Source organism: Aegilops tauschii, chromosome 3, assembly GCF_002575655.3.
Source record: "Aegilops tauschii subsp. strangulata cultivar AL8/78 chromosome 3, Aet v6.0, whole genome shotgun sequence".
NCBI classification, from domain to species: Eukaryota; Viridiplantae; Streptophyta; class Magnoliopsida; order Poales; family Poaceae; genus Aegilops; species Aegilops tauschii.
In genome coordinates, this window is record NC_053037.3 from 11,187,322 (window position 1) to 11,203,907 (window position 16,586).

Below are 16,586 nucleotides of genomic sequence, written 5' to 3' on the forward strand. Positions count from 1 at the left end.
CGGCGCAGAAGCCCCGGCGGATCTGAGCTTCCGTCGGGGGTGGCCATGGGTGGCGCGCAGGCTGGCCTGGGGCCCGGCTGGCTTCGATGGCGCGGCTTGCGGCTGCTCCGTTGGACTAGGGCTCGAGGCCGGCATCCGTCGGCCAGTGGTTGTGCTGCGGATTCTTCCTGGGGGTGTGGAGGCAGGGATGCGGTCGGTCGATGGTGGCCTTGGCATGGTCGGCGGTGATGGGGCCTCGTGCGTGGAGCCGAGGTGGAGCGTGATCGCCGGAGTGGCTGCTAGGTGGACGGAGTTGCCGGCCACCATGTGCAGCCCCCATGGTTGGGCCGGCGTCCGCCTTTACTGGGTGCGTGTGCTGGCAGTAGGCCGGCGACGTGGACAGGCTGCCGGGCAGGAGTTTGACGTGGTCCTCTTGCCCGGGGTTCGTTGCTCCATGTGTGTGATTGAGTCGCCTTTGGCTAGGCCAAGGTGGGCGCTTGCGGTCCGGTTGGGGTGGTGCCCTCACGTTATAGCGTCGGTGGAGGTCTGTGGTAGTGGTGGTTGGGGCATTGTTGTGTCGACGGTTGGATCGGTGCCTCAAGCCCTGGACTTCGCGTCGTCTGAGTTGGTTGCTCCACGATGGCCGTCGGCAGCCATGGAGTCATGTCCCCGCCGGTCAATTGGGATTGGTTGGGATTACACGTGTGGGCACCCTGACGATGGTGGCACTGACCCTGGCTCAGTGGATGATACGTCTTCAACGTATCTATACTTTTTTATTGTTCCATGCTATATTATATTCTGTTTTGGATGTTTATTGGGCTTTATTATACACTTTTATATTATTTTTGGGACTAACCTATTAACCGGAGGCCCAAGCCCAAATTGCTGTTTTTTTGCCTATTTCAGTGTTTCGTAGAAAAAGAATATCAAACGGAGTCCAAACGAAATGAAACCTTCGGGAACGTGATTTTTGGAACAAACGTGATCCAGAGGACTTGGAGTCTACGTAAAGCAATCAACGAGGAGAGCACGAGGCAGGGGGGCGCGCCTACCCCCCTGGGCGCGCCCTCCACCCTTGTGTGGCCCACGCTGCTCCACCGACGTACTTCTTCCTCCTATATATACCCATATACCCGGGAAACATCAGAACAAGAGCCAAAACCCTATTTCCACCGCCGCAACCTTCTGTACCCGTGAGATCCCATCTCGGGGCCTTTTCCGGCGCTCCACCGGAGGGGGCATTGACCACGGAGGGCTTCTACATCAACACCATAGCCTCTCCGATGATGTGTGAGTAGTTTACCTCAGACCTTCGGGTCCATAGTTATTAGCTAGATGGCTTCTTCTCTCTCTTTGGATCTGAATACAAAGTTCTCCTTGTTTCTCTTGGTGATCTATTCGATGTAATCTTCTTTTGCGGTGTGTTTGTCGAGATCCGATGAATTGTGGGTTTATGATCAAGTTTATCTATCAACAATATTTGAATCTCCTCTGAATTCTTTTATGTATGATTGGTTATCTTTGCAAGTCTCTTCGAATTATCAGTTTGGTTTGGCCTACTAGATTTATCTTTCTTGCAATGGGAGAAGTGCTTAGCTTTGGGTTCAATCTTGCGATGTCCTTTCCCACTGACAGCAGGGGCAGCAAGGCACGTATTGTATTGTTGCCATCAAAGATAAAAAGATGGGGTTTATATCATATTGCTTGAGTTTATCCCTCTACATCATGTCATCTTGCCAAATGCGTTACTCCGTTCTTATGAACTTAATACTCTAGATGCATGCTGGATAGCGGTCGATGTGTGGAGTAATAGTAGTAGATGCAGAATCGTTTCGGTCTACTTGTCGCGGATGTGATGCCTATATACATGATCATACCTAGATATTCTCATAACTATGCTCAATTCTATCAATTGCTCGACAGTAATTTGTTTACCCATCGTAATACTTATGCTATCTTGAGAGAAGCCACTAGTGAAACCTATGGCCCCCGGGTCTATTTTCTATCTTATTAATCTTCCAACACTTAGCTATTTCTATTACCGTTTATTTTACTTTGCATCTTTATCATAAAAAAATACCAAAAATATTATCCTATCATATCTATCGGATTTCACTCTCGTAAGTGACCGTGAAGGGATTGACAACCCCTTTATCGCGTTGGTTGTGAGGTTCTTATTTGTTTGTGTAGGTGCGTCGGACTCGAGCATGGTCTCCTACTGGATTGATACCTTGGTTCTCAAAAACTGAGGGAAATACTTACGCTACTTTGCTGCATCACCCCTTCCTCTTCAAGGGAAAACCAACGCAGTGCTCAAGAGGTAGCAGTGGACGATGCCGGGCTTCTCCTGTCGCGATTTGTGCACTGTGAAGCGGGCGGTTGGCGATGTCTAGCTTGGATGCCTGGGCGGCGGTCCTGGAAGGTGGTATGTCTGGTTGGCTCTCCAGCGGGCACCATGGCGGTGGTGATGGCTATACTCTTGGTTGTGTGGGCGACAAGAGGTGTAGCGACGGGTGGCTCAGGCGTCCCCTTTGTCTTTGACCGTGGCGGCGCCCCGATCTGGAGATGGGGATCTGGACTTGTCGTCCCTCTTGTGGAGACCTCATGGTGTCATGGGGAGCTACCGAGCGAAAGCTCCGCGCTTTGTCGCTGACGACCGCCACGCTCGTGGGCGTCGTTATCTTCTTGAATAGGTCGTCGAGGTGCTCTCCATGCCTGGTTTCCGGGTGACAACCTTTGTCCGATGTGGACTCGACATCGGTGACGCCTGGCGCCGTTCCCCCTCCTGAGGGCGTTGTCGTGGAGCCTAGGTGTACTACAGTGTAGTGTGGCAGTGTTTTCACGTCTTCCTGTGTTATCCGATTATCCTGCGATCGGCTTTGTAAGATGGTTACCTCACTATGTTGTATCGTTCGGTCGTGTACTTTGTGTGGTTGGTGCTTTATATATAAAGCGGGGCGAAAGCCTATTTCGGGAAGGCTTTTGATTTAGTTATATAAGATTACATCTTCGATCTCCTGCAGAGAAGGGGCATCCCCAGTCGGTTCAAGGCCTGAATCGCCGACTTGTCAGGACCTCGAGAGAGAAATGCAAGGTTAATTGGGAAACTGTCTGCTGCCCCACCCACCTTGGGGGTCTCGTGTGATCCATCTAAAAAAATTGCGAGGGCGATGCGGTTACGTTGGCCATGGCTTGAATGGACTAGCCCAAGCAGGTTGTGGTTTGGCATGGGCAAACTTTGTGATGCCGTGGACACGAAGCATTTCTACACCTATACCTGATTCACCATCGATAATGGGGACAAGGCACCATTATGGGATGCGTGATGGTTCGATGGGACAAGGCCGAAAGACATTGCCCCCTTTGTCTACCAGGCCGATCGAGTTAGATTTTTCATGGAACATTTATTCGAGTACCAGCTTTGGAACATTCTCTTGCATGTCCTTAAAAGTGAAATAAGTTTATTGAACAAAGTGAAATTTGTTCTTACAAATAACTGAAACTGTTTTCTTAAAGACAAATCGGTTTTTTTAATTACCAAAATTGATTTATTGAAATGCGAGAAATTAGTTTATTGGAATACGTGAAATTAGTTATCTGAAATCGGTGGATGTAGTTTTTTAATTAATGGAAATACGTTTTTTTGAAAGAGTTGAAACCGGTTTTTAAAAATTATTGATATCAATTTATTGAAAGAGTGAAATTAATTTTTAAAAACGTGTGAAGTTAGTTTATTGAAATCTATTTTTCGAAAGAACCGAAATCAGTTTATTGAAAAGAGTGAAAATAGCCTTTTGAAATTATTGATATCTGTTATCTGAAAGAATTGAAACAACTTATAGGAATGGATGAAATAATTGGAATCAGTTTTGGAAAGATTTGAAATTAGTTTTTTAAAATTACTGAAATCCTGTAAAAAAAAATCATTTCCAGGCCGATTCCGGACGGCACTCGGAACGAAACCGCCGTGGACCGTCTCCGACTCTACTCAGGTACCAGCATACGGAACTGGAGGACGCGTTGACCGGCCTTTATATACCTTCCCCGGCCTCCTTCCTTCCGATGGTCTACCTAGCTAGCTAGCTGTTTTCCCATACCCGAAGAAGAGATCGTCGAACGAATTCTTGAGGCAGCGCCATCTTTCTCTCATGACGACGACGGGCTTCCAGCTCCAGCCAGCCGGGCACAGCTTCCGCACCATCATCGATCCATCGTTGCTGCCGCCGAAGAAGAGAGCGACGAATTCCGCAGCCGCGTCTCCATCTCCAACGACGACGCCGGGCTTGCAGCTCCAGATCCAGGAGTCGCTGTTGCCGCCGAAGAAGAGGCCGACGAGCACCACCACCAGCGCCTCATCTCTTGTGCTGAAGGCTTCTCCAAGGAAGAGACGGATGGATTACTACGTCGTCGACGCAGGCGCGAAGATGGCGGCCGTTCTGCAGCAGGCCGGACCGGCGGGGGCGTGCGGCGCCATGATGATGATGGGATCGAAGCGCGCCAAGAAGGCCAGCTCCAGATACAGCGCGGACGTGTGGACGCAGTGATCGAGCAGACTTTCAGCAGCTGCTTGATTACTTCATGGCCACGAGCCCTGTAATGTTGGTAGTGTACTACTAGTTTACGAGGCTGCGTCACGTAGTGTACTAGTTTCTGTAGCTGAATATTGTCTGCCTTGTAATGTTGGTAGTCTGCACACCGATCTCCAAAGTCTTGTCGTGAGCCCTGAGACTCGACTTGTGTTAATCAATTTGTGGTCCGTGTGTATAAATTTGTCTGAAATCCGGCCCTCAATGCGTGCGGCTTTCCACATGTATAAATTTGTATGAAATTTGATGCTTCGACACTTCTCATAACCTACAAAAAAAGTCTTTGGCCGCGCTTTATATATAAAGCAACGATCATCAACAGTCCGGTACAAACACACGCACACACCCAAGACAGGATACATAGACGTTGAATGCAGCAACACCACCCTTATCACTACGAAGAGATGTAGGAGTAGTCGCATACGACGAACCGTGGATTCCAAGGTGGCGCCTTCGGGGATGAAATGACACCGGAGCGTCGCCACCGCCCGATCCGAGGATCAGAATTCCCCCCCTGGAGCAACACGACGGGCAATGTGAGTCGCAACAACGCCTTCAAGAAGGAGACGAGCTTCGCCGCCACTGGTCCGTCCGAAGATAGAACAGGTTTTCACCCCGGCCAACACTCACCGTCACCGAACACCACACCCCGGCTACCATGCCGCCCACACGGCCATGGCCACCGGGCAGCACCGAGCCACGGGCTCTGCCCATGAGCACCGCCCCGTCCTGCAGCCCCGGGCGCGAGACGAGCGATGAACCTCAGCTGGGAGATGGCCAACCCTTTGATGAAAGTAGTGCCCGAACAACGAGTAGAGGGATCGAAGGCCGACACAAGCTGCCTATGGACGAGCCGACGCCGGAACATGCCAGCCGCCGCTGCAGCCGACCTGCCAAGGTACCATGGAGTCACCTACGAATGGAGCATCAACCATACCGGGCCATTGCCCAACCCGCGTCGTCCGGCGAGCTCCAAGCGCCGGAGCCACCGGGCACGTACCCACGCCACTAGCCAACCGGGGCGCGGCTTGACGACGCCACCACAGCTCCACCCGCAGTCAATCTTGTGCAATAAATTGGTGTCACGTAGTCAAATATATAAATTTGCAGTATTGATTTTTTTTTTGCAAGATTTCTACATGTGTTATTGCTTTTTATTATAACAAAAAAGCTGGGTAGTCAATTGACCATCAACCTTGCGCATGGCTTTGCTAGTGCTCCCAATGCAGAGAAATAAATTTGGGGGGGGGGGGGGGGGGGTATCGCGTTTGCATCTTAATGTTGGCTAATTGTGTAGAAAAGTGAAGGGAGAAGACACACCGGATTGAAGAATTAATTTCACTACATAAGGAAACAAGCGAAAATATGATACGAGTAACAATAATGAAAAAACATTGATCTTTCCTAAAATTTCTACAGACTAAAAATTGCTAATATATTGCACAATTCAACAACCGTCAATCTATAGAATGTACAATACAAATGCGATATGGTCTCGGAGTGTTTTAAAATATGAATACAATGGTACCACTTATGTATCAAATAACTCTCAAATTATTAGGTTAACTATTGGTCAAATTTACCCATCGGTAAAAGTTAACGTGGTCTGCTCATTTGAATATACTCCATCTGCTAAACTTTTTTGAGGGGTCTCCATCTGCTAATTGTGTTCCCTCAAATTGACAAAAATAAAATGGGAGGTAAATTAGGCACTTTTTTTTACACAAAACGAAGATGGCCAGGCCCGGCCCATTATCTAGCCCTCTTCAGCTCGTCGGTCCCCTCTAGACCTGGCCATGGGATACCCGGCCCGAAAAAGCCTGACCCAACTTTGCCCATGGGTTGGGCCTGAGCCTAAGATCTAAGCCCGACGCCCGGGCCGGGCCGGGCTTGGGCCCGACATATTTGCGATTTAGGGAAGGGAACGGCCCAACGGCCCGAGGCCCGGAGGGCTTTTGCACTGATGGGCCGGGACTGATATTTAGGCCCGATGCCCGGGCCAGGCCGGGCCCAGGCCCAGGAGGCTTTGTTTGGCCCAGCCCGAAGCCTGGCCCAACCCGACATTTGGCCAGGTATAGTCCCCTCTAGCGCAACCCTGCTGCCGCCGGAGTCCGCAGCCGCCGTCGCGCTCGCCTCCACTCGCTCCGGCTAGGCGCATGCGGGCGGCGGGGTCCAGTGGAGGACTCGCCGACGAGGGAGCACTAATGGTATCCCCCCTTTCAACGAAGAGGAGGTCGAGGGAATTGCGCAAACCACCATTTCTTGGGGCTGTTGTTGCGCAAAACACCTACTATACAGGTTTGTAGCGGAAAACACCACATATTGGTGTAATGCATTGCAGATAGGTCTAATCTAGTATTTGGACGCATTGATGTAATTACAAACAAATGGGTCCCGCTTGTAAGTGCACGCGTGGCAATAAAAACCGGCCACATCAGCCAACATATATTAGACCAAGAAGTGAAAAGACCAGAGTTAAAAAAAACAGTTTAATAAGTGGGCTCGAAGCCGACTCAAAAAAAAGATGGGCTGAAAGCCCATGTCGATCAAACAAGATACCAACCATCTCTCGTACAGAGTGGCAAGCGCCCTCCCCCCCCCCCCCCTCCCCGCTCTCACGCAAGCTTTGCTCGTCTTCTCCCCTACCTTGTAGGTCTTCTTCTCCTTCATGAAACCCCTTTTTTGGGCAGAAATTTTGCCGTTGATCGACCTATTTTTGTTTAGGATCCTTTTTTTTAGCGTTCGTGTTGTTATTACTTAGGTTATGCGCCGATATGAAGCCAGCAGATTGTTTTCCTACTTCACTCCAGGTCTAGGGTACCAACCTCGTCAAAAATGAATGGCGTATAGTAGTTTGTAATGGCCATGTTGCGACTTTGCAAGTACTTGGATGTTCAAACCTGATGAAAATCTAATGGGAACAATATCTACCATGTTTTTGTGTTGGTGATCTCATGCCGAACTTGATTTATTTAAATTTGGGTTCAAAATTTAACAATTTTAGAAAAGTGTGAAAAATTCTAGTAAATTACACATGTGTACAGTACCATTCTGGAAAGTTTTACCCCATTTGGATTAATGATTCGCTAAATAATGGAAGTTTTAGTTATCCCATTCATATTTTTTGTTTAAAATTTGAAATTTTCAGAAAAATGTGAAATAATTCCAGTAAATACTACATGTAATAAATACTAATCTGGGAAAGTTTTGGCTCAACTGGACCACATGTTTTGAAGATAATGACAGTCTAATATGTCGGGTGATGTGGCTGGTTTTTATTGCCACGCGTGCACTTACTGAAGGAAATATGCCCTAGAGGCAATAATAAAGTTGTTATTTTATATCCTTATATCATGATAAATGTTATTATTCATGCTAGAATTGTATTAACCTGAAACTTGATACATGTGTGAATACATAGACAAAACAAAGTGTCCCTAGTATGCCTCTACTAGACAAGCTCGTTAATTAAAGATGGTTAAGTTTCCTGACCATAGACATATGTTGTCATTTGATGAACGGGATCACATCATTAGAGAATGATGTGATGGCCAAGACACATCCGTTAGCTTAGCATTATGAACGTTGAGTTTTATTGCTATTGCTTTCTTCATGACTTATACATGTTCCTCTGACTATGAGGTTATGCAACTTCCGAATACCGGAGGAACACTTAGTGTGCTATCAAACGTCACAACGTAACTGGGTGATTATAAAGATGCTCTACAGGTGTCTCCGATGGTGTTTGTTGAGTTGGCATAGATCGAGATTAGGATTTGTCACTCCGATTGTCGGAGAGGTATCTCTGGACCCTCTCGATAATGCACATCACTATAAGCCTTGCAAGCAATGTGACTAATGAGTTAGTTGCGGGATGATGCATTACGGAGCGAGTAAAGAGACTTGCCGGTAACGAGATTGAACTAGGTATGGTGATACCGACGATCGAATCTCGGGCAAGTAACATACCGATGACAAAGGGAACAACGTATGTTGTTATGCGGTTTGCTTGATAAAGATATTCATAGAATATGTAGGAGCTAATATAAGCATCCAGGTTAATAAGCTTGCTAAGCATCTTGCTAGCATTATGGGTACCCAGGATATTGTTTCTTGAGCTCTTCTGAAGTGGTTTCAGTTCTGGACTTGTTTTGTTGCGGCGTTTATTTGCAATGGTCGCCAACTTTGACAACCAATGTATATGATATGCTGCTTTGCTCCCTATATTTGCACTGGTGGCGAACTTTGATGCCCAGTGGATGTAATATGTGTAATAGTCGTGATAGCCTAGCGTAAGTTGCTTGCTTATTTATTTCCTTATTGTCTTGTTTATTTGTTTGCTTGTAGTCAGTGCAGTTCTTTTTCCACGGTTTGCTAGTGGCCGCAATAACCTATTTTTAAAAATAGGCCACAATAACCATGGGCTACATATTTACTGTAGTTACCATGGGCCTCCTGCGGGCCGTAGAAACAATGGGCCTTCTAAGGGCCGTAGCATCAATGAGCCTTCTACGTGCCGTATGATCGATAGGCCAAACATGGGCCAATAACAGACCGCATTATGGGCCATAAACGGGCTAGATTTGGAATCGTCCGTTCATGGGCTGATAATAACAGGCCGTCGTTAATCGGTCGTATTTGATGACGTTATGAAAACGGCCGAATGGATTAACGGGCCGCAAACGGGCGGATTGCAACCGCGGGCTGAATTTGCCCACAAATAGAAAAGGCCAATGACGGGCCGTAAGTAACCGAATGCTGGAAATTAGCCCAAGAATAAATGGGCCCTGAGAAGGCCGAAAGATAACACGGGTTGGAAACGGCCCAATGGAATAATGGGTCGTTAATGGGTATAAAGGGGTACACTGTTCATTGCAGGCCAGATTCACCACGGGCCATTAATGGGCCAAGAGTTACAAATGGCCTCGTATGGGCCGAAAGACATCATGGGCCATACATGGGCCGGAAGTTACAACGGGCTGGAATCATATTGGACGGCCCAGATGAAGCTACTGGGCTTAATTCGGATAGGCCGTAACGGGTCGTGAGTTAGCGGGCCGTAAATGGGCTATATACGAACATGCCGTTAACAGGCTTTTCGTGGGCCGGCCCATTACCTTTTGACCAAGTCAAACGGGCTGGCCTTTTCACCGGAATGGGCCTCTGTAGGGCCGTGCCACGTGTCGACGTATCATAGGGGCCTCCTGTCCAATGAATGGATGACATCTGTCCCAACGGTGAGCCAACACGTGTTTTCTCCGGCCAATGAGAATTTTACACGTGGAAAATCCTTATTAGTCCGGGCTGTTAGCGGGTTATCGGATCCAAAACCGGACCCGAGAGCTTAACAGCGACCCGTTACGGTGGATGCCACATGTCAGTCACCCTTGACGAAAGCACTTCCATGACGCGTGAATTATCGTCATGGAAGTGGACACTTCCGTGATGATAATTTTGGTAATGTCATGAAACACTTCTACGACAGCACAGGTATGACTATCTTGATTCTGTCATAAAATTATCATGGATGCACATGCATGACAGGAAACGTGACCTACTGTGACAAACACGTATCATCACGGAAGTGTATTTTTTTGTAGTGGTTACCGGAACCCCCCACCCCCCGAAGCTATTGGGCCTCATGGGCCTTAGTGCTGAAGAGAGAGGGCCGACCAGGAGGTGGCGCGCGCCCCCCTTGCCCCAATCCGAATTGGACAAGGGGAGGGGGCGGCGCCCCTCTCCTTCCTTCTCTCCTCCTCCTTCCCCCCTTCTCCCACTTGGAATAGGAAAGGGGGGGGGGCGAATCCTACTAGGTTTGGAGTCCTAGTAGGACTCACCCCCATGGCGCGCCTCCCCCTTGGCCGGCCTCGTCCTCCCCCTCCTTTATATACGTGGGGAGGGGGGCACCCTAGGACACAGAAGTTGATCTTTTAGCCGTGTGCGGTGCCCCCCTTCACAGAAACACACCTCGGTTATATCATTGTAGTGCTTAGGCGAAGCCCTGCGCCGGTAACTTCATCATCACCGTCACCACGCCGTCGTGCTGACGAAACTCTCCCTCGGCCTCAACTGGATCAAGAGTTCGAGGGACGTCACCGAGCTGAACGGTTGCAGATCGCAGAGGTGCCGTACGTTCGGTACTTGGATTGGTTGGATCGCAAAGACGTTCGACTACATCAACCACGTTACTAAACGCTTCCGCTTTCGGTCTACGAGGATACGTGGACACACTCTCCCTGCTCGTTGTTATGCTTCTCCTAGATAGATCTTGCGTGGTCGTAGGATTTTTTTTTGAAATACTACGTTCCCCAACACTTACAAGCGGGACCCATTTGTTGTAATTACGTCAATGCATCCAAATACTAGATTAGACCTATCTACAATGTATTACACCAATATGTGGTGTTTTCTGTAACAAACCCGTATAGTATGTGTTTTCGCAACACCAGCCCCAATAAGTGGTGGTTTGTGCAGTTCCCTCAGAGGAGGTCACCTCGAGTAACCGTCGAGTGGATAAGCGATTTGCTTGCAACTGCGCCGCCGTCAGGGAACGGCTGGCCACCTCGAGTGGATAAAAGAAATATAAGAAAAACGTTAGCGCAGTTACCTTGATTTTTGTTAGCGATGGATGGTAGTAGCTCCAGGAAGAGAAAAGCTGAAGCGCAACTAGAGGGAGAGAGCAGCGCCAAGAGGCTCAATGTCACCGTTGGGTTGGAGACCCTTGACTGCACCATGTGCTGTGAGCCCCTCAGGCCAACGATATTCTCGGTAAATAAATGCATGCACCACTGGTATGTATGTGTTGGCAAGAAAGTGTTTCTACGTAACAACTATGGTAGCTCAAACAATGAATGTGTAGTAGTAACCTATCATGTTGTCATGTAGTATTTCAGTTCTTTGTTTCTGGTAAGATTTATTCTCATGAGGTCCAATTAATCCTCTCTATTCCACAGTGTTCTGTGGGGGCATTTCATATGCTCCTCTTGCCCGGCTGCTTGTCTGATTTGGAGAGCCGCCGGTTCGCCCTCGTTATGCTATGATAGGGGACCTGTTCAGCACCACTATCCCCGACGTGCTGCCCACTATGATCCGCCCCTTCATGCTTCTTCTCATTCTCTGGAAGATTTGGGGTGCTAGGAACAAGAAAGTTTTCCAGGGTTTAGATATTGCTGCTTCTAGTTCTATTTGTGCTATCTTAGATGACTTGCTTATATGGACTCATAGACTTAAATCTGAAACTCTAAAGGGCCATGTCGGTCTGTGGCGCGAGTTCCTCTCCTGACAAAACTCATAACTCTGTAGTTCACGCTGACTGAAATATATTCAGTGGGGCGCCCCCCCCCCCCCCCCCCCCCCGCGACCATTTCAAAACAAAATATGATCCTCTTGTCGTGAATGTGAGGTTCAACAGGACTACAAGTGCCCCACATACTATATCAAGATTCCCTTCAAGTGCTGTTTTGGAATGGAACATTTTATCTGGTTGGAGACCCTCGACTATTCGGTCTGCTCTGTGTCCCTCAGACTATTTCAGGTAAATACGCTATGTCTATGCATATGTTTACTTTTCCTCACACTCCAGCCTCTGATAAAAGCTTGGGATAATATCAGAGCTTTGATGAATCTATAGTCAGGTGTGGTGCTAGTTGTCAAGAAAGAACTCCTTATGAACATAATTAGCTATGCTAGACAAAATAAGGAATTGTGCAGTACTGACGTATCATGCTGTTGTGTAGTGTATATATTTTTCGGAGGTTATATGCTCATGCCAGAACCCTGTTTTTCTTTTCTTTCCAGAGTGTTCTTTGGGACATTTCATATGCTTGTCTTGCCGTTGTGAGATCCTGGACAAGAAGCGCCACTTATGCTCTGTTGTAACTTCTGTCTTGCGCTGCTTTGGGATGGAACATGTCGAGTCAGTCACAGTTCCTTTGCTCCAATAGTCCAATGTTTTTCCAAATATGGATGCGCCGAGCAGGTCAGCTACTATCAGAAGGAAGAACACGAGAAGGCATGCCCAGGCTCACCATGTTTCTGCGTGAAGTCTGGCTGCGGCTTTCCTAGATCAACAATGGTGCTCCTGGGTCACTTCACACTGCAGCACAAGTTAGAGCCTGTATTGCGCGCTCTGCACGCACTGCTGCGAAGACAACCAACTTTTATGTTCAACGTGGCATGAGAGGCACTAGGCCGCCATCTCTGGCGACTGTCGTCCGTGTAGAACCTAAGGTGACCGAACCCACGTTCACATGTGATCTACATTACGGCAACTCTACAACCAATGATTATCAGAGCTCTTGTTGCAAGATAAAAAGCTTGTCACTGTCAAGCTACGACCTAGTTGTGCTCAAGCGCAAGGTGCCTGATGAAGGAAATGATCAGAGCCCATCTACATTTTGGCCATGAGAAGACTCTTGGCATCCGAGGTTGCAGATATCAACACAATAGCAGTATCAAAGATGTTCATTGCGCAAAATTGTGTTGGCAGATTGCTTTATAAATCAGGTTGACATACATGAGGCTATGGGCAGCCGGTTCGTCCTGCGTAACCAGTCTTCGAGCAGATTGACGAATGCGGCATCAGCTTCTACAACCAGATCAACTAGGAAGTACTACCTCCATCCGGGTTTATTGGTCCCCTTCGCATTTTGTGACAAATTTTGACCTTAGAATTAACTAACAAGATGTTAATACATTTAGCAAAAATAATATCGCTGGAAACTATGTTCAAATACGAATCCGGTTATATAACTTTTGATGACATGCATTATTATTTTCTTTATTTTGTCTACCATATCAGAAAATACCTGGTAATGGTCAAGGCAAAGGTAATCTCTCCATCTGGAGGGGACGAATAAACCAAGACGGAGGTAGTAGAGGACAGCTTGCTAGAGAGCCATGGAGGTGGTTTGATCAGGTTGGATCAATGGAACCTGCTGCTGCCGACGACATCTTCTTTTAGGATGACACCAAACTGCACACCTACCAATTTCCATGCTCCGGAGTCTGGTTTTTGAGGGTGTATAAAGGGCGGAAGTCGAAACAAACGATCAATAGGGTGGGGTAGTACAACTTTTTTGTGAACGGTGGCTCACACTACACAATTAAGTTGTACATTTGCGATTTGTAAGTCTCTTGAAATTCCGTTGGGCGGTGGTTGAATTTCACATAGAAGAAGAAGGAGAGGACTGAACCTTAAAAAAAAATTGTGGTTGAAAAATAATCAGCCAACTTAACGTACAGTTGCCCCCCATTAAATTGCACGTAAACATAAAGACTGGTTTCCTGGGAATGGGAAGAGATCGATGAAAGCCAAAGCCTCCTCGTTAACTGAGCTTGGTGTGGAAGACGAAGCGAAAAGCCTCACCCTGCGTGCATCTACCACTAGCTAGCACGTCGCTCGCTCAGTACACATATATATTGGTCGGGTGAGGAGACGTCCATCCACAGGAAGATGGAGAAGGCCGGTAGCAAGGTGACAGTCAAAGTGGAGGAGCCGAACCTGGAGGGCCACGGCGGCGGCAGCAACTCTGCCGCGCCGGGAGGAGGATCGACGGCCGTGCTGCCGCTCCAGCAGGGTGCGTTGTTGCCGGCGGACCGCTTTGCAGTTGTTCTGCCGGACATCTCCCTTGGCGCCCCCGCAACCATCACCGTCAGCATCGGCGACCATCGCAGCGAGGCGAAAGCCGCCGAGGATAAACTCCAGAAGGTCAAGGCAAAGGTAACGCCTGCAGCCTAGGAATCATATACTCTGGTCTGGCAATCTCTCCATCTGAAGGCAAATGATCGCGTGGTGCTCTGCTCTCTTGATTTGTGTTCTCAGGGGCACGTTCTCAAGATGGGTCCCTGCGGCGGCCCCCGTGGCGACGCCTGGAAGATGGACGTGCGCGGCGGCGACCGCATCGTCAAGGTAATACTGTGGCATGCAGGCGCCGTCGACGCCATCTCGGTGTCTTACGAGCGGGACGGCCGGATTGAGCAGACGGAGCACTGGGGAAAACTTGAGGGTCGACAGCGCTCAGAGGTGATACTAATTAAGACCTACTCCATCCATCACATTATTCCTTGACAGATCTTTTCTCAAGGGGATGCCATGCCATTCCAAATTTCCAATCAACGAACTATTTTTGAATTGAATCATAAAACACGCCTAGGCAAATTATCACTTCATGTAATTGTTATTTTGTTTTTGGCATGTGCAGATCTGTCTGGAGCCGGATGAATACCTCACCGCTATGAAAGGGCATGTGGGCGAGTTTGGTGGCTCTTTCCTCGTCGGAGCGCTTACTTTAGTTGGCAACCGGCGCTCCTTCGGACCATACGGGACACGGAAAGGCCCGCCGTTCGAGCTGCCAGCGGCGGGCGGCAGGATAGTTGGCTTCCACGGGCGCTCCGGAGGCCTCATTGACGCACTTGGCATTTACGTTGAAACGGACAACTAAACTCTTCTATATCTGTGATGATTGATCCTAGCATGTGAACAGATTTAGACGGCCGCACTATTGTTAATTTGGACAACCTATCTTTTTTCTGAATGTTTGTTAGCCTTGTGCTTCTTCTGTTGATGATTTCATCATCAAATTTAATTCTCTCAAAGTAACCTAACAATAGGGATTAACAAAATTGGCAGTCTGCTGTTTACCGCTATATTCTGGCCGACGACCATCCAACTACAAACCAGTTTAAACTTATGCTCCAAATTTGTAAATTGATTGCAACAAAAGTAAATACCCATCCAACAATTTTTGGTCTCTTCTGCAATATAATCGCAATTTATGCAACACCATTGTGAATCTACTTGATACTCCTACTGCTCATGCCAGCAAAATAATATTTTTTTCTCATTGATCTCCGAAACTAGAGTTCTAGCCTTGCAGGAGCTCTGGTCCTCCTTCAAGGAAACACTCCAGCTTCTCCTTGATCTCCACACTAGAGCTGTAGCCTTGTGGGGGCTCTTGTTCTCTTTTATGTTTTGGCGTTTTGAGCTGTCTACCACAAACTCTATCAGTAACACTTGCAGCATTTGGCTTTTCTTCTTCCTGTTTCCTAGTTTAAAAATACCGCACAGATGGCGGAGAAGATCCTATTGCCAGTTACTACCTTTAGGCTACCACCGGGGTCCATTCAGCACAACACGCCCCTGGTAGCACAACAACGCCGTGGCACCCACCATGGTCCATTCAGCCATTCAAGGCCCTTTAGGCTACCATCGCGGTCCATTCAGCCATCTTGCTCGACTCAATTCACCCATCGTGACACTCAATTTTTTTCCATTTTCCTTGACATGCAGAATCTCTCCCTGATGTTTGCTGAACTGGTAAATACTATTGTTCGGAAGTTTGGATATGATGTATGTATATAGGTTTGTTCATTTTTATTTGCATATATTATTCCATGATTACTGCCGGTCGTCGCAAAATACGTCACCAGATGCAGTAAAAAACACACCCAATTGTGGATCCAGACAAGAAAAAGTCCCTGATTCCAGCAACTATTGCCACTAGTGCCAGCAAAACAAAACCGCCTATAGCATCGGTGCCGCGTGGTGCAAAAAAGGGGGCAAACCCAACACACACACACACACCCCCCCCTCCCTTGTCGGGTCCAGCGTCAGTGTTGAGTATCGTGATTATTAGGAAAGTTAGAATAGTGTAGGATATTATTCTACCTTGCCTTATACTCCAAGCAGATCATGTACTCACTATATATACGCCCACGAGGCTCAAGCAATAAAAAAGAACTATTCCACCAAATTCCTCTCTCCCTTCTAACATGGTATCAGCCTAACCGATCCAGCCCTAGCCGCCACCCACCGCTTCCGCCCCGCGCGCCGCCCCCGGGGCGGTCGGCCTCCATGACCGCCGCCTGGGGCTGCGCCGCCCGTACCTAGGGTTCGTCCGCCGATCATATTGACCGTGTGGCCTAGAGAGTCTTTTTCCCGACCTAGGTTTTCTCTCTCACCGGTCGTCTTGATCGGCGTTTTTTTTTTTGGTTTTCCGATCTCAAATCAGGTTGGGT

General features: G+C 48.1%; 1 protein-coding gene across 1 annotated transcript; it reads left to right on the forward strand.

The window, feature by feature from the left end:
• Window positions 1-14,397: 14,397 nt before the first annotated feature.
• Window positions 14,398-15,131, forward strand: LOC109761407 (jacalin-related lectin 19-like). The gene is made up of 2 exons (XM_020320221.4): window positions 14,398-14,592; window positions 14,771-15,131. Exons 1-2 carry the CDS (start codon window positions 14,407-14,409, stop codon window positions 15,008-15,010), a joined length of 426 nt encoding a protein of 141 aa, XP_020175810.2. The 5' UTR covers window positions 14,398-14,406; the 3' UTR covers window positions 15,011-15,131.
• The last annotated feature ends 1,455 nt before the right edge of the window (window positions 15,132-16,586 follow it).

Bases quoted from the DNA above. Each gene is read 5' to 3' on its own strand.
- LOC109761407 (XM_020320221.4), top strand. From the start codon at position 14,407: ATGGGTCCCTGCGGCGGCCCCCGTGGCGACGCCTGGAAGATGGACGTG. The intron at 14,593-14,770 runs GTGATACTAATT...TGGCATGTGCAG, and splicing joins AGGGTCGACAGCGCTCAGAG to ATCTGTCTGGAGCCGGATGA.